The 18,673-nt window shown below is 34.5% G+C and overlaps 1 protein-coding gene and 1 long non-coding RNA gene across 4 annotated transcripts; one reads left to right on the forward strand and one right to left on the reverse strand.

The window, feature by feature from the left end:
• Positions 1–3,835: 3,835 nt before the first annotated feature.
• LOC122055985 (pirin-like protein) lies at positions 3,836–5,647 on the reverse strand. The gene is made up of 7 exons (XM_042617708.1): positions 5,319–5,647; positions 5,178–5,227; positions 5,048–5,086; positions 4,937–4,965; positions 4,783–4,845; positions 4,577–4,680; positions 3,836–4,414 (listed from the first exon to the last, which is right to left on the reverse strand). Exons 1-7 carry the CDS (start codon positions 5,594–5,596, stop codon positions 3,910–3,912), a joined length of 1,068 nt encoding a protein of 355 aa, XP_042473642.1. The 5' UTR covers positions 5,597–5,647; the 3' UTR covers positions 3,836–3,909.
• LOC122055986 lies at positions 4,207–18,406 on the forward strand. 3 transcript variants are annotated; one of them, XR_006132979.1, is made up of 5 exons: positions 4,207–4,348; positions 4,632–4,830; positions 6,222–6,399; positions 8,375–8,421; positions 18,187–18,406. It is a non-coding gene; the product is annotated as an uncharacterized LOC122055986 (long non-coding RNA). The 3 variants fall into 3 exon arrangements; XR_006132981.1 differs by lacking the exon at positions 18,187–18,406 and adding an exon at positions 13,794–13,825 and having other exon boundaries at positions 8,321–8,421; XR_006132980.1 differs by lacking the exon at positions 18,187–18,406 and adding an exon at positions 13,787–13,821.
• Positions 18,407–18,673: the final 267 nt, after the last annotated feature.

Here is an 18,673-nt window from a genome sequence, read left to right on the forward strand (position 1 = left end):
CATTCTTTCCTTCAAGGCAGTGTTCTGATTAGACTCCTTTTCAATTATGCACATCTAGATTCGTGAAATTCTAAAGTGGAAAATAAAGTCTATAAAGAACTTACCTCTAGATCTTTTAAAATATAATAGAAGTCTACTATAGACGTCCATTCTTGTATCCTAGGGAAATCATTTCACGTATACCTTAAAGAATCTTGGTTTGTTACCTGTTCTCCGAGATTCGTAAGCCCAATGATTAACTCCTTCAGCCTGGTATGCAGTTGTACTACTAACCCTCCTTCTTTCAACAGGAGGTTGGTTAGTTGGTTCTGGAGCAAATCTCACTTTATGAGCTTGGCTTCAGACGTACCTTTATATAGCTTCAAGAACTTCTCCCAAAGTTCCTTTATTGATTTGTAGACGCCGATTCTGCTGACTTCTTACAGAGATAGGATGCTTAGTAGATGGAATTTGGCTCGTCCATTTGCTACAAAGTCAGCTTGCTCCTTCTTGGTCCAGAGATACTCTTCTTTTTCTTCTCCTTGTTGGTCTTTGGGGGCTATAAAATAATATTTAATTATCAAAAGAATTTCAAAATCAATTTTAAAAAATACCTCCATGCATTTCTTTCCATAACGTAAATTGTCCCTCTAACTTCAGTGGATAGATACTCTGTCCGACCATCGTCTCGATGCTTTAGTCGGTGGTTAGTCCTTCTAAGGCATTCTGACTTTGATACCACTTGTTGGTGCAGAGGTAGTCGACAAGAGGGGGTGAATTGCCTAAAAAAATAATTCCTTCTTATTCTTTTGATTTGATTAGACTAGCACAACTAAAATAAACAGAATAATAAAATTGAACAATTAATAAAAAAAAAAGAGCTAAAGCAATTTACTTGGTTATAACATAGGTGGTTGTTAATCCAATGCGATGAAGAAAGCTCCACTAGTCAATCTCCTTTATTGAAAGCGGAAAAGCCTCTTACACTCTTTTTAAGCTCAAAAAATATTAGAAAATTGAATACATGATTTGTAGTTCATTTATTTTTTATTTCCTAACTCCAAGGGTCTTTTTATAGCTCATGGAAAATCTTGTCCTAGAGTTGAAGGCGCATTCAATAGGGTTTAAGGCGTCTTCAAGTGGAAAACTTTATATGTCGAGCTAGGGAAGACACATTTAACCAGCTAAAAGGCGCCTTCGACATTGTTCATCAAAGACACCTTCCAAGAGGGAGATCAACTCCTTAGTTGATCTCTTCGCTTGAGTGATGTTCCGGCTAATCAGAGTTGAGCTCACCCGAATCCAACTCCAACTTTCTCCTCGAGCAGACTTCCTTTCCGGCTCCTTGTCCCTTGAACATCGTGTATGTTCTTCTTGTCCACTGGTGTACTCTTCTGTAGCATCTCGTCTCTCGGATGCACCGAGCCCATCGACTCCTATCCCGTGTCATCCTTCTTGCTAGCTACGTCTTCCGCTTAATTTCTTGTGCTCCTAAGTTTCTATACACTTAGACAAAATGCATCAAAAGCTAAATAAGGCCTAACTAATTTGGTTGACCACATCAAAACTATCACAGGGTACTTACAATAAGTTGATCTCATTTTTATCATAAGTGACTATTTAGCTGTCTAATTAAAGTTTTAATCAGGGGTTGCTACTTTAGCATGTATTCTATTGACTACGGATGATTCGATTTATGGAGTATAATTAAGAAAATGACTCATTAGAATGAATAGATTTTAGTGAAAAAGGAATATTAAAATATATTTACATCTTTGTTATTTATTCACTCGTCGATCAATTATATTTTTTATTAAGTACTTAAAATATGATTGTGAATAATTATATTGATTAGAAATAATGAATATACTTTTGACATAATAGTCATTATGAGGGATTATAAATATTCGTATTGATGTAAATGATTTAATCTAGGGTAACTACAAGATGTTGATGTCTCAAATTTATTTTGAAGAGCGGTTATGTAAGGTGAAACAATTTTCTTAGAATTAATCGCTCAATATATTTATTATCGCATGAACCATTTTTCCTTAAGTATGAATGAATATTCTTATATGGTCTTTGTAACTTCTTATTTAGTCTTTGTGGCTTGACTTGGACTAGTGGGAGATGTTGGTAGTGGGGTGACTGGACTATAGTTGTAACTGCAATGCTAATTAAATATCCACTACTCTCCCTTATTATAAGGGATGCATCTAAGTGCAAGAACGTGTGAGAGAGGATAAGTTCCGAAAAACTCTTCATGTGAGATATGCTTCTTTTGGAAAGAAGAAGAACATTCAGTTGATCAAAGATTTGGTTTGTGATTTCATGATCGCCCTTTCCGACGATAAGCACAAAGAACACAGGATCATCTGCAAGTCGCTATAAGTGTTTACAATTTACATATTTTAGTTTTATATTTCATGCTTTAGAAGTAACATGATCAATAATGACGATGAGGATGGATCTTCTACAGTGGAAGGGAAGGGAATCCCCTTTCTTCTTCACAAGCTGGAGGCTTCTTAGCTCGGCGTCGATGGCTTGAGGATGCAAAGGAGGAGGTGGGAAATCCCCACACCTTCTTCCCTATGAATGGATGTTGTGGTTGAAAGTGGATGGCTCCAATCTATCAGCCTATATTTTCCTCTTCCCTTCATGCCTCCTCCCCCCTCGATCTCCATTGTAGCTTCTCTTAGAATCAGATGACTTCAGATCTAAGTGAACGGATAGAATCACTCTAGATCTAGATGGATGAACAAGATAGATCCAGATCACCAGATGTGAATGGATGAACAAGATGACTCCACATTTAAATGGATGAATAGGATAAATCCTAAACCAAACTCTTTCAAATTGGACTTCCCCCTTTTACCTTAGCCTCAAACTCAAGTTGGATCGATTCGACTCGAGTCAATGGTTCACCTTGGTCTCCTACAACATCATATGCACAACTTTAGATATAATGCCATGAATGTAAGAGAAATTGCATCAAAATCCAAAATAAATTCCAACTAGTAAAATAATGTATGAATGTGAATTTAAACATACGAGCAGTCAAAATTTTGTATCAAAATGTTGGTTATCAAACATCTTAAGAGGCACGTAGGGGTTGATGTGTCCCAATGCCTTGACTTTCTATGGTGGTTGATACTTTGCCTTACCAAAGTTTAGGCTACTGGTTAGTTTTTAGTCATTGAGGCTCCTCAATGTTGACAAATTTCTCAATCCATCCAAGGAACTCAGCATAGTTGGAGGAGGTCTCTACAACAGGGATTGGAAGAGCTCCCCCTCCTAGAGGTCTTAAGAGAAGACATTGGTCAATACCTCAGGGGTAGTAAAAGGTATTTTTAAAATTATCTGAGTGAAGTGTTGGATATATTTCCAAAGAAACTCAAGTCCCTATTATTTCTAGGGGTCTTCTAGTATTTGTTGCTATTGGAGAAATAGTATAGAAATGCCAACCTGAAGTTCTTAAAAGGTGTTATCGAATTGGCACAGGAGAACTAACTCCATTGTTGTTGTGAATAGTTGGTTTTGCTGCGCTACAGTGAGGGCCCTATCACTGTCTCCAAGTTGTTGGGTAGGGTTTGGTCATGTCTAGACTCAAGGTCTTTTGACTTATCATCACCATCTCAATATTATCTTCGCTCAATTCAATTGATTTCCCACAAACGACAAAAACAATGAAGTTGAAATCTGCTAGTGCGTTCTAATAAAGGGTGATTAAGTAGATTTGATTAAAAATTATTTGAACAAATAAATTATATCATTTTGAAGTTTTGTCAAGATGAGTCAATTATAATAAGTGGACCCAATCTTGATGCATGCTCGACACGACGTGAGAAAAGTTTGGTTGAGCTTGAATTTGAGTCGTGTTGTGATATGACATGATGTATGATGCAGCCCCATCAAAAGAAACATTAAACTTCAATTTGGGCCTTCACACTTCATGAGAGAGGCCCAGAACTTGCCCTTGTCGAACCCATTCTTGCAGCAGTTGAAGTCCTCGATCGCCTGCTCGATCTCCGCCTGCGTGTTCATCACGAACGGTCCGTACTGCACCACAGGTTCCATCAACGGCTGCCCGCCCAAGAGCACGAACCTCAGCGGCTTCGCTGCCCTGTTCCACACCTCCACCCCGTCGCCGGGGCTCAGCACCAGCGCGTGGTGGCTCCCCACCGCCGCCGCGCTCGGCTCCCCGAACACACCCTCGCCTTCCACGATGTAGACGAAGGCGCTCCATGACTCCGGGATCCGCTGCTGGACTTGGGATCCGGGGCTTAAGGTGAAATCGAGGTACATTGTCGGAGTCTGGGTGTAGACCGGCGACTGGACGCCGAAGGATTCTCCGGCAATGATGCGGACGGTAACGCCCTCTCTCTTCACTTCGCTTATGTCTTCTCTTTTTAGCTCTTGGTATCTCGGTTCCATCCTTGAGGGGAATAGGCGCAACAGTTAGCTTCCATTGGGAATTTTTTTTTCTAGATTTATTGGAAAGTGGACCATATTGGTCTGGTTGCTCGTTTCTATTAGGAACATTTTTCGTGTTTATTCAAAAGATGAAGAATTTGAGAGGACTAGAGTGGTGATTTACATTTTGTTTTTGGAGGAGAGATTGATCCATAGCTGCAACCCTTTGTTCTCTCCAGGCGCAGCAGGCATTTCTGAGTGAATAATTCCTTTACCAGCAGTCATCCACTGAGGAAATTAGAAGTCATGACCCATCAAATGCAGTATGGAGGTGAACTGATGAAATATTATTATTCAATAAGCTCGAGGAGTGATGATCATCAATAGTACCTGCAGATCTCCAGCTCTGATGGTGCCTTTATGCCCTGCAAAATCCTGGTGAGTGAAGGCTCCCTGAATTCCATGATTTATGTACCATGTTATACTTCTTTGCTAAATTGTTCATCTTTTCTATGTGATACATACTAGCAAGTTAATTTATTACCTCCAGCATATAAGTGACGGTCTCAAAACCTGCCATTGAATGGATAGATTGAGAAACTTAAAACTAATGGATTTACACCAAATCGGGAACTGAATGAACAGATAGACAAACCTCTATGAGGATGATCAGGAAACCCAGCTGGTGCAGATACTGATGTGGAATAGTAAAAGGAAAAATTGAATTATCCATCACTTATACAATGCAGTGGGGTTATATTAGGATAGAGAGGTTAATTACTTACCTGAAAACTCATCCAGCATTAGAAATGGATCCAAGTTTTTTAGTTCTCCCCTGCACAAGATCAATTTCCAAGTGCGAATCATGTTAGTTGAATCCTCTGTTTAAGAAAGGATTAAGAAAATAGTGACTGATAAGAAATCACCTTCCAATGCTCCTCCTAACAATGGCTCCATTGCCCTCATGTTGGGGCCTTGCGAGCACCTTCTTGATCACATATCTAGGATTCTGAAAGCTTTGAGTTTCATCATCTCCCATGGCACTCTTATACCGACTTTTGATGAACCAGTACCTCTTGGCTTTGGGATGACAACAGAGAGGAGGAAAACAGGCTATGCTGGTGGTTTGTTTGATCATTGAGGATCTAAATAGAGTACTGTAATTTATAGAGGAGCAACAAGAGCTCATAATGCTCATCATCATGATCCAATTGAGTTGTAAGGGTTATTAGCAAAGACCTTTTGGCTGGTCTATATTTTTGGAGCAGACGAATGTTTATCTAAATAGATTTACATTTGTGTAGTTTTTGTACAACACATGAGGTGGGTATCATGAGATGAGAGAATTTTGACTGGACTTCTCATTTCCCACAAGAAAATACATCTGGCAGATGGTGGATTAGAATGGGCGTTGGAAAAAACAAAACTTTCAAGGTCTCACTAAAATTTACAGGAATTAATAATTAGTTCCATGATTATCACTAAACTCACGATGTCATCCTTACGTGAACATGATATGTGAGCATCCCTCATTGACTTTTTCAACTTGTGTAAATGGAAGGAAATGTATTAGGGGGGACAGAAAAGTTTCAAACATAAAATTCTGATGTGCTAGAGTTAGTGATGATGATGGTGGGGGTTGGTTTGGTTTTAGAACTCAAAAAAGTCAATAAAAAAAATGCAGGACAAACTACTGGAAAAACATTTTGCAATTGAATATATATATTTGGATCCTTTGGTCTCTTTTCTCTGCTCTCTCTTTATACCTTTCATTTCTGTTTTCCTTTATGCTTGTGCATCTCATGCCTCCTGGATTGCATCTCTTGCAGGTCTTACATCGCTTTTTCTTGAATAAACAAGTAGTTACCATCGGGAACAAATGGACAGCAACTTTATTAAAAAACCACTAGAAGATGGCTGGATTTTGATGTTAAAAAAATAAAAAAATCGATATTTCTTATCCTCTAGGAAGGCTAGCTTGGAAAGATTGATTGACTAAAATTTCAGGTTAGTCTCCTTCAAACATTTGGCTATATTCAACAATAAATTTCATTTCTAATTATTCAAGTTTAATGATAGAGCATTACTATTTCAGTATTATATGGAGCCAATTTTTTTAAAAAATATATTACCAAATAATTCCACATATTAAAAAATATATATATATACATCATCCATGATGTAGCTTCAGCATCATGATAGTTTTCTACAAATATTTGATAGTTTCCTGCAAATATACATCATCCATGATGTAACATCTGGTATCGACCTTGACTTTCAATTAGTTATTCTACAAATCAGAGTCTACCACATACGGCTAGATAATGTTTCAATTTAAAACATGATTGATATAGATAAAATTTAAAAGTAACATTTTACGATATGAAGATATAAATAAACAATGCAAATTGAAAAAAAAAATAAGAAGATTTTTTTAATAACTTGTTATCATATAATTTAATTTCTTGTATAGTTTCAATAATTTTAAATTATGTAAAATTATTTTTAAATATATAATCAGTTTTATGATATCTTATATTGCTTTTTTTCAATCAATAACACATGCTTGTTGCAGAAGGCACTAGTGTGTAAATGCGTGATTTAGTTTTTTTTCTTATCCTTTTCATGAATTATAGTAGACCTTCATGGTTGCACTTGCTACATAGTGTTGAGCACCACTAGAGAATGGACAAGTTGATCTTATCACAGAATGGTTGTGTTGTATACTCCACTCTGCACCATCTTTAATGCTCATGTTTTGGTGGCCATAGAACGTAATGGAGATAGGCAGTCTACCACTTGCATTTTCGTAATGCTTGCGTATTCGATTGTCAATTTGGATATATCCAAATCGCTAGTAATTAGTTTATGCGTCTTTGATTTATGCTTGTAACATTCTTTCTCTCCATTTTCTGTGATACACTGTAATCTGTTTGGTGATAAGGTGATGCACTATGTAGTATGTTTGATAATAAGAAATAGAATAATTATCCTCAAAGCATAGAATACAGAATAATATAATAAGAATAGATATTTTTCAATTTGATGCATGAACATGAATGGTAGATTTTGATATAGTGATAGCCAAGAATAAATTGGGAGAGAATAGTAGTTCATAAAAATTGATGTTTCATGCGAATTATACAATAAAACAATTATTTCATAAGAACTCAAAAGGAATGAAATAACTATACCTACAAATTAAACATATATTAAAAAAAAGCATATATAAAATTTAAAAGAAAACTAATCTCCTTTGTTTTCCAATAAACGTATTACAATTGCATCAAAATCTACTCATTTTCAGGGATTTAACATGACTGTTGAATGCATCTTTGGCATAGGCTTTGTGATGGGATTTGTAACAATTTTGTAAAAATATATGTATTTGATGTTAACTTCCTTTTGTGTAACTATGTCTATAACAAAGTTGTATTTGGTACTTATGTGTTTGGTTTTCGAGTGATACTTGAGGTCTTTAGTGAATGCAATTAGAGCCACAATTCAACGACGCGTTTGTTGAAACCTATGAGACTCAAATTCTTTTAAACCAACTAGATTCTTGCACAATTATTGAAAATTCTACAAATTCAACTTTCATTGGCTATAAGGATCATACGCCACCAAATCGATCCATTGTTTAGTAAGAAAACATAATTGGAAGATAATTTTTTTCTCATCGATATTGAACCATATCAATATAGCTTATGCAACGTAGAGCATCCCCTTAATAGCACAATGAAGTCTACAGTGTTATTAGAATACCTCTGTGTAAAATACCTCTGTGTAAAATACCTCTATCATTTTGACAACTTTCCAATGAGTTTCTGTTGAATCAGATTAATATTTATTTATCTAGTTTAGTACACATTATTGCATACATTGGGCCTTCAACAATATTACTATTATGACATTTTTTTTTACTTAGGTTTAGGTTTAGACCTTTTGCAACAAGAACACCAATGGGTTTACAATCTTGCAGGTGGAATCTTTTGAGAATTTTCTTGAAGTACATCTCTTGTAAAAGAGGTAACACCTTGGAACAATCCTTCTTGATTTTTTACACCAAGTATGCAAGTTTCTTTGCTCATCCACGATCTCAAAATAGAGAACTACCAATTTTTAATGACTAATAAATACTCCTAGTTATTTCCCACCAATAGTATGCCATCCACATAAAATGATAGAATCACAAATTTATTTTTGGATCTTTTGATATACAGTGGTTGTTATCAATCATGCTAAAATTATATAAAAGAATAGTTTAATGAAATTTCAAATATCACTGTTTAAAAGGTTGTTTAAGATCATAAATCAATCTTAGGCTTTGGTTTCTAAATCAATCTTAGGCTTTGGTTTCTAAATCAATCTTAGGCTTTGGTTTCTTGACCTTTAACAACAAAGCAAAAATTATTCAAAGTTGATTTCTTCTTCCAATTCATTTCAAGAAACAATTATTACATCTAAACTTGCAGCTATAACTAGAATCTAGTGTATCGAGGTGAGTTTTACAATAGAAAAACAATCATCTTATCATAATCAATGCCAACTTGTTGTTTAAACCTCTTGGATCTGTATCATCGGATTGAACTATCAATTTTATTATTGATTTTGATAACCCATTTTTTTCCCTATTACGTTGTGTCCTTTTAGGAGATCAATTAATTTTCAAATATTGATTGATCTCATTGAATCCATCTTTTCTTCCATTGTTTTTATCCACGTTTCTTTAGGGAGGCAAGTAAGAGCATCTTTAATAGATCTTGGCTCTTTTTCATCTTGCATTATAATCCTGAAAGTTTCCTTTTCTATTAAAAGACAACCTTTCGGTATAGTTCCGCGGTTGCTACACATGACTTTATGATTCTATATCACCATTTGTCTTGCTCCACTTGGACGAGATACTTGATGGTGCATCAAATGCTTGCATTAAATAATTTGTAGAAATCAAATCATTTTAATCCTTAATCCCATAAAGAGATCATGTTTGATTTATCTTGCCCTTGGATGGAAACTAATTTTCCAATAGAGTGCTTTAGTCCACAACTCAAGCATTGATTGGAATTCACCTCTAGTCAATTGGCATATTAACTATGATCAATTTAAGTTTGAGTTCGCCTATGTTAACATCTACCCTTGTCTAGGTACATTTACTCTCGACGCGGCGAAAATTAAGAAACCAAAGTGACAAACTAGAATGCAAATAAACTATGTATCCAATCCAATGCCAATGTTGGTTAAACTTAACGTAGAAAGAAGAAATCAAATCTGAGTTGCCTAATGCCAATTACTCCGATGAAAGATCGTCAATGCTTGCATGTGTCGACGGTTTAAGGAGATCACCGGCATTAGAAAGTTATTTTTTATTCACAGCTTGAGGATCAATGAGATGGAGATAATAGGGAGAGGGAGAGGCCTAAAATCTTGTTGGACATGGCTACACCAGATCCATTATGCCTTTGATGCATTGGTTGGCAATATTGATTGTTTTAAATGCCATTTGACCCAACGCCTTTTCTGTAAATTATGAGTAAAATACATGCACTCGAGACCAACAGACTCAACTTTAATCTCAAATCTCAAATCTCAAGACTTTGAAACGTCGGCCTAAAAATTAGGGCGGTAAATAAGTCAAGCCAAGTTGTGTCATGTTCAAGCTTGTTTGATAAGGTAATTGAACCAACCGAGCTTAAAATGAACCAAACCATTAAAATGATTGTTCAAGATTGGTTTGGTTTCTTTTTATAAGTTTGAGTTTGGTTTGAGCTTGACTTGAGTTTGGTTCGTTTAGATGTTATCGAACTCTTAATTCAAGCTTATTTGATTGTTTAAAATTTTTACATTTTAAGTTTGTTTGATTAATTATTGAGTTTGATAATATAAATTTATTTGTTTATTTTGAAAGTTTATTTATTTAGTAGGTTGATAAGAGTTTTATTGATGAACATGGTTCACAAACATTATTCACAAATGTTGTTCATGAACATATTCACGAATATTATTTACGAACGTTAATAAGCTGAACACATGTGTTCAAATTTGTTCGTTTAATTAAACGAGTTGTTCAAATTTATTCATTTAATTAATCTTGTGTATATTAAACGAGCATAAACAAATTTTTACTAAGTCGAACACTAAATTTGTTCATGAACCTTCGATTCATTTACTGTCCTATAAAAATCGAGTGTCATCTCTGTCATAGTTAGTATGTTAATTTAACATTTTGAGGTTTGATTTGACAAATTTTTCAAAAATGGTACTCAAAAGTTAAGATTTTTTTTTTCTTAAAGGTTGTTTTCTGACGTAGACACTTCACTCCTCCTTTGGCAAAAATTCAATTTCAGTACCAAAGTCTAGGTGAAGGTTCTCTAACCTTTCAAACTCTCCCTTTGGTATTTGTTCGAAACTCAACCTTGAGTTTATCACTTCAGAAAGATGGGTCCGTGGCCCTTGCTCCGACACTCTTTTTCTTGTCATTGCACATGACTTTAAGGTGGATCTCTCCCTTAAAGTATACTTCCCTACACTTATTGGTATTGAAAGTCTTCTTCTTTTATAAGAACTAAGGACCTCCCCTTTGGTTATTACACTAATAATTTTCTAGAGTTCCTAAACTTTTAAGAAATTTCAACTTTTATATTATGAGGTTAAACGTCCAAAAATGAATCTTAACATCCCCTCAATTCTTCATACTCTCATTTTGACTTATTACTAAGAATTTCTCCCTTTGAATATTTAATCAAGCATATCAGAGAGTTAGAGATAACGAGATAAATGACTATCTAATAGTAACAATAGGCAACTGAAACTTAGTACCTAGTAGTAAAAATAGATAACTGAAACAATCAAGTTTCAATCAATTTGAAGCAATCGATTATTTTTGAAAAATTATAAAAATTCATACAGACATTTGTCGAGACTATCAGTAAAATCTATTTTTCTGAAAAATACCTATTATTTGTAAAAATAGCATAAAATTAAAATCATTAAAACCTTCAATATTTTACCTAATGTTGTATCACTACTATCAATGATGATTTCTATAGGTAAATAGAATACACCAAGATTTTTTGAAGTATTTTTAAAATATTTTGAAAAGAAATTTCAATCACACGCTATAGGTTAAATGCCCATTATTTGTATATTAGCTTCTCCTATAATTGGTCCATACAAGGTTCATGTATTTTGATGATGTTTAGCTCTTATAGATGCACCATGTCGGCACTTTGAGCTCAGCTCATCATCCTAATATCTCATTGATATCTATGTATCTCAATATACATAAGTTATTTTATGGTTCCTGTGAAATGTAATAGAGTTCATATGCTATGAGATTATGCATATTTATCTAGACATTCTTAATTTTACCATTCCACCTAGGTGTCAAATGATATCTTTATTCTTAATTGCATAAAACTTAATCTATGTAAATGAACATGAAAATTCATTAAATGTATATTTTTAAAATGAAATTTAATGTGATTAGAATTTTAATGTAGGTCATAACAACATAATGCAGGTATGACATGACAACAATTATCAAATGCAAGTATTAATTTTTTTTTCATAGTGTAAGTATCATGGCAGGATTTAAAACATTATATAAGATCAAAAGAAATTATCATAGCAAGATTTAAAGCATTATATAAGATCAAAAGAAATTATCATGATAAGAATTGAAATATGCAAATCCTAATAGCATGAAAACATGATCATATATATCGAGAATAATGATGCTATGACATGTATAAACATATATCAATTGTATGATATGATATGATAACTATTTTGACATGCAAAACATGACAGGTATAGATAAAAATTGACATGATAGTGTAACAACATCTAAATCTTCAATCTCTGTGTCATCTAACATTATGTCAAATATCAATTCTGATAGATTAAAAGTCAGTTTCTATTGGCACACTCTAAAACCTCCTAGAGTAAGATTTTGGATATTCATTTTTAAGGTGAATCTCATACCTCAAAAGTACCTAAAATTTTCAACTTTATTATGGTTAGGTTCACTATCCTTCCAATCTAAGTTGAGACATCCTATACTTAATTATTGTGAAGGGATCATGTTCTTAGAATTTAATATCTATTTGAGCTCTGGCAGTCTCATCAAGGTCAATATTAGAGATGATCTTCCTTGTAACTTTAACTCCACTTCTTGACTTAAGGTTGATTCTATAGTCATATTGAACCATATAATAGGATGACATATTATCGTTAGACTATGATTTGTATCTCAAACTCTTCTTGTCCTTGGATAGTTCTTGTTTATCTAAATCTAAATTTTCTTTCTTAGACCCCCTAAACACATTTATCATTTTCTTAAGGATTTTTTCTAATTGATTAAGTCTTGACTTCAAGATTTAATTTTCCTTCTCTAAATGTTAATTTTAGATTTTTCATGTCCACCTTGAAAAATTATCTTTTTAGGCATATATCTATTCTTCTTAAGTTTCTTTCCTAAATCTCTCTCTACCTTCCTATCTTATGTAATGTAGATTTAGCATTACATATTCTATAATTGTCGTTGGATTTATTAGATTTCTTATTTTTTTTATTATGAACATTAAAATTATAAAATTTAGCTTCAGCATGCTTCTTATCATGATATATCATGATAGAATTTTATTAAATGATGATACCTTGTGTTACCTTAGAAGCTCCCTTAAAGTTTGAGCTTCCTCGCTTATCCTTATCTGGGTTCCTTCTCCTTGGACATTAACTTCGATAGTGGCCTTGTTGGTTGTCCAAGAAACACACTATGTGATTCTTGCCCTTTCATTCCATTGATCTGACTTCCTTTGACTTTTTTTTTTCTGAGGTGTCATTTGAACCTTTTTCTTCGTCAAGTTTGAACATATACTCTTATAGTGTCATTCTCCCTACACTTAAAACATTTAATTTGATCTTTATTTTTAATAATTGAAATTGTTTTACTTTCGTATGCTTGGTTCTCTAGACTTCTAGAGGTGGTATGAGTTTTTTCGTCATCGACTCCGGATGTCAAGGGTTTCTTTTGTTTCAATGTTACTGTCTTCTCCGTCTCAATCATGGAGGTGGATTTTTTTTTTAACTTTCTTCATCTTGAATATTGAGCATCTCTCACCTTTCAAATTCTCCTATTCTTTAGCCAATGAGTCTCTCTCCTTGGGCACCTCCTCCTATGCCAATGATCGATCATCATGGAGCTTAGCTAACTTGCTCCATAATTTATATGCATCCTTATATTCACCTAATCGACACAAAATAGAATTAGATAGAAAATCAACTAAAATTTTAATTATCTTATTGTGTACTTTAGTGTTGGTACCCCAAGGTTATTTTGATGTGATCAAACAAGTTAAGTTAGGTTATTTGATTTTTGATCTCTGTGTCTAAGTGTGCAGGAACTTAAGAGTATAGGAAGTCGAGCGGAAGACGCGGCTAGCGAGAAGGACGACACGGGAGAAAGCCGACGGGCTTGGTGCGTCTGAGGGACGAGGCGCCGCGGAAGAGTACACCGGTGGACGAGAAGAACGTACGTGACGTTCGAGGGATGAGAAGCTGGAGCGGAAGTCTACTCAAGGATAAGGTCGAAATTAGGTTCGAGTGAGCCTTATTTCGGTTGGCCGAAATCACTCAAATGAGCGGAGCCAGAGAGGAAGACCCGGACTGAGGCGAGCAGCACCGGAGTAGAGGCCCCGTACCGAAAAAGTCAGCAGGGTTGACTTTGAGGGTCCGGGCGCCCGGAACTCAAATATTATCAATATTGATGTGGGCGTTGACCGTTGCATCGGGGATAGATTTTATCTCATTCCAGGCGCCCCGACCAAGGCTATAAATATAGCCTTTGTCCAAGAAGCTAAAAACAACAAGCATTCTTGCAACAACACTTGTACACGCTCTAGTTTTCATTTAGCTTCTAATTTTTTTGTACTTACACTACTGTAAAAAGACTTCTCCGCCTGAAGGAGAGTTAATGCATTTCACTTTCTTGGATTAATAACCTCCCCGATTGTAACCAAGTAAATTCAGGTGTCTCTTTCTTTTTTTAGTTCATTTTCTATTCTATCTTTATGCAAGTGTTCTTTTAAGTCCGAGAAGGGTTTGTCTTTATTTTTGTAGGGATATTCAAACCCCCTTCTAGCCGGCTAACCGGGGACCAACAAGTGGTATCAGAGCCAGGACGCTTTAGGAGAACTAACTGTCGAACGAAGCACACGAAATGGCCGGACCAAGTATCTTCCCACCAAAGTTCGAGGGGAAATTCGCCAGCTGGAAGAAGAGAATGGAGGTATTTTTTAAAACGGACTTTGATTTATTATTAATAATAAAATTCGGTTTTGAAGCATCCGAAGGAAAGAAAAAATATCAATGGACGAAGAAGGAATAAGTTGACTTCGTGGCAAACGGCAAAGCATAATTTCATGTGCTAAGCGTCCTCCCGCCATAAGAAGTCAACCAGATCGGAGTTTACGAGTCCGCTAAGGAGCTTTGAGAAAAATTTCTAGAACTTCGCGAAGGAACCTCGGAGGCAAAACTTGTGAGACGGGACTTACTTCGTAACCAGATCAGCAACCTCCGATTTAAAGAAGGCGAAATAATTGCACACCTTCACTCAAGGATTAAGGAGCTCATCACCGGACTTTCGAATCTCGGAGAAACGGTAAGTAACCGAGATTCACTAAGATACGCTCTTAATGCATTCCCTAGGAATACAAAATGTGCATCAGTAGTAGATGTCTTTTATATCTCTAAGGATATAGAAATTGTTACCTTAGAAGAATTATTTTCGACTTTTAAAGTCCATGAGTTGAGATGTGCAGATACGAAGAAGGAGCCAACACACAACATTGCCTTTAAGGCAAGGATGGACGAACAAGACTCGGAATCCTCCCTTGAGGACGAAGAAACAACAATGATGGTAAGATGATTTAAGAAATTGTTTAAATCAAGAAAAGCTAACCATCCGCATGGTAGAAAGAAAAGGATAATCAGATGCTACCACTGCAACGAGGAAGGGCATGTTAAGGACAACTGCCCTAAGCTAAGGAACAAGGATAAGGACAAAGGAAAGAAGTCTGTCCAAACGAACAAGTACAAGACTTTAAAGGCGACGTGGGACGAAACGTCGTCCGAATCGGAAGTTGAAGCATTCTCCGGGCTTGCATTGATGGCAAGTCATCAAGACGAATATAAAGAAAGCTCTTCCGAAATGAGCATCGAGAGGATCGATGAAAGGGGAGCAACATCTGAAGAAAGCAGCAGTTCAGGGGGAGCCACGGACAACGAGATCGACAAGATAAATTAGATACGATCTCTCCCACCTGACAAGTTGTTTAAGTTTGTAAAATTATTAACCAAAGATTGTTGCAAACTTGAAAAAGAAATTAAAAATTAATTTTAGCAAAATCTTGCCTATTAGAAGAGTTTGACAAAATAAAATTAGAAAATGATATTTTGCAAAACGAAATAAGTAACTTGAAAAATCATATATGCTCATATAATACAAATTTTAGAAAGTTCAATAACCTAAATTAGTATTTTAGATACCACAAAGGACAAATTAAAAACATTTCAAAGAAATATATCCTAAGAAATACCTAATCAATTCAGTTGGCTGGAATCTATATTGGGTTCTCAAGTCTTGTCTAACTTAAACTTTATTTAGACTTAGAACTTTCAACGAGAAAATTAAACGTTTAATTTCCTTATGCGGCTTTATCTAGAAGTGGTTGATGATCAAATAAACAAGAAGACATAGTGTCTCGCCTCAACTTAGAAGTCAATTAACGAAATAAATTGTTTAATTGATTAACTGATAAAGCATTAAATTGAAATTGAAATTAGATAATGCTTTAAAATAGTTACTCAATTTTTTAAAAAATTCTCAAATTTTTCTTTGCAAATTTGTTTAACTTAGAAAAATTTCTCATCTGTTTAACTTAAAGTTTTTAAGTTATTATATAAACTTTGATTTACCAAAATTTATTTTATAAGTTGCACAATTTTTTAAGAAAAAAAATTTAGAAAATTTTTCTACTTGAAATTTTTTACTTAGAAATTTTTTGAATTTTTTTTTGTTACCCTTAGAAATGTAGCACTTGCTCACGAACCTTCAAGAATTAGGGTGTCTCAAAATTTTCACGAAACACTCTTTTATAGGTTGTCATTTATTATCCAATCTGCTTATTAGTCGACTGCTCATCATCTGTTGTACTTGTCAACTGATCTTCCAAATTCAAATGTTGCTCTAACTTTATCTACCTAATGGATTCTTTCCGTTCAACATCGTGGTCATCAGTTAATTGGTAAAGATCTTCTATAATATTTCATAATGAATCGACTGGTATCAGTTGATTTTTATAAGTCGATTGACTTTCATTAGTTGATTGTCGTATTTGACTGAAAAATATTTTATGATGTTTCATAAGGAGTCCAGTCAATTGCACCAATCCACTGTATCATTAGTTGACTAAGAACTCTTATTAGTCGATTGCCCATACTACGAACCTAGCTATTTTAAATCATCAATTTGTGATTTCATATTCATTAGTTAATTGATACTTTAATTCTTGTCATACCAAGTTGAACCCTCTCCTTGCCTAGTATCTGATTGACTTCAATTTACTAAGATTTCTCTTATCTAGTTTCATCGCTAGGACTTCTATACTTACCTAGAGTTTATTCATCTAGGATTTCCACATTACCTAACATGATCAATCTTAACCTATCAAGACTTCACCATTATCAAACATTTAGTCTTCCTTGATCTGTTTAGACTTTTATTCGCATGCCTAATACCCAACCCTCCATGATCTATTAGGACTTTAATCACATGTCCAACATCTAATCTCCATGATGTGTCAGAATTTTTCTTCTCATGTCTAACATCTAATCCTTCGTGATTTGTTAAAATTTCACTCACATGCCTAACATTCAATCCTCCATAATTTGTTAGGACTTTTATTATTGCTGTGTACAATCAACTATGATCTATTTGGACTTCTAAGTATCAAGTGTCTGATCAACTTTGTGAGCTAAATTATCAAATATATGGATCAAACATCGTAATCCAACTCAAGCTTGGTCAATCTTAAGATCGATTATTGATGACCCCGCTCCAACTTGACGGTGTTTAATGTCTTTAGTGCATCATTCTTAAATAGTTTTCACTAAACCACCTCTTCACAAGAACTGTTAGGGTAAACCTCTACAAATAAGGAAAGCACTTTGATCCAAACTTTGGGGTTTCACAAGGTTGACCCTTTAAAGATATTCACTCAAAGAAATACTCATCTCATCCTAATGATAAAAGCTGAAAGGCTATGAAGATACATATTACCAAGAGCTTGATGAATGGAGCCTTCCAATCCTTCTTTAAACTATTTGATTGCCTTGGGCACTTGTATCACTTGAGCATAGAATTTTTTAAATTCTTACAATGAGTTCATAATGTCCAAAAGATCACTAAGAGGTTATTTTAAAAACCCTCCAATGGATCACTTTTAATCATCTCTAATCAACTAGAAAAATCTATAGTTGATTATTGGATCCACACAAGTGACCGTTGGATTACAACAACTCTATCCTCATTTAACTGAAAATTATGTGAAGGAAGAATGCATCATACAAGATAGCACTTTGTCAGATCATGTGTCATTTTGCATCTTTATGTGATAGTTAAGATATAGAATATTATTACATGAGGTCTTAGGATCGAAAAATTTGATGTATCCAAGCATATCTCTCCCTCATAGTTTGTTATCTGTACTAATAATTAATAGTATTAATCTACAGACGAATTGACAAGACGTTAGACAACTGAATCTCCTTCTGCCATATTATGCATTGTGTGCATGACTAGGTTGAATTTGATGCATCCAGCTTCCCACAACAACAATGTGGAGGATGACGTTGACAGTTCTGAAAGAAACAGGAATTTATCGATTAAGTTTCAAAATTTTTTAAATCAAGACCATATTTTTTTATTTCAGCAATTGACCAACAGTTGAAATTATCAAGATGCATTTAACTTTTGGATTTTTTTTTTAAATACACTTATTCCTTATTTCCTGTCAATCACTATTTTGATGCAACTAGAGAATACTGATTTTGAATTTTAAAAAATTACATTTTAAAGTTGATAAAAGATGATTATATTCGTTTTAATATTTCTGTTAATCCGTTTTAAAATCAATATAATAAAGGTAAATTATATAAGTGATTACTAATCCTTAGAATAGTGATTGATACACGAGGAAGTTATTTATTTCAACTATATTAA

This window comes from Zingiber officinale, chromosome 3B (assembly GCF_018446385.1).
Source record: "Zingiber officinale cultivar Zhangliang chromosome 3B, Zo_v1.1, whole genome shotgun sequence".
Classification (NCBI taxonomy): domain Eukaryota; kingdom Viridiplantae; phylum Streptophyta; class Magnoliopsida; order Zingiberales; family Zingiberaceae; genus Zingiber; species Zingiber officinale.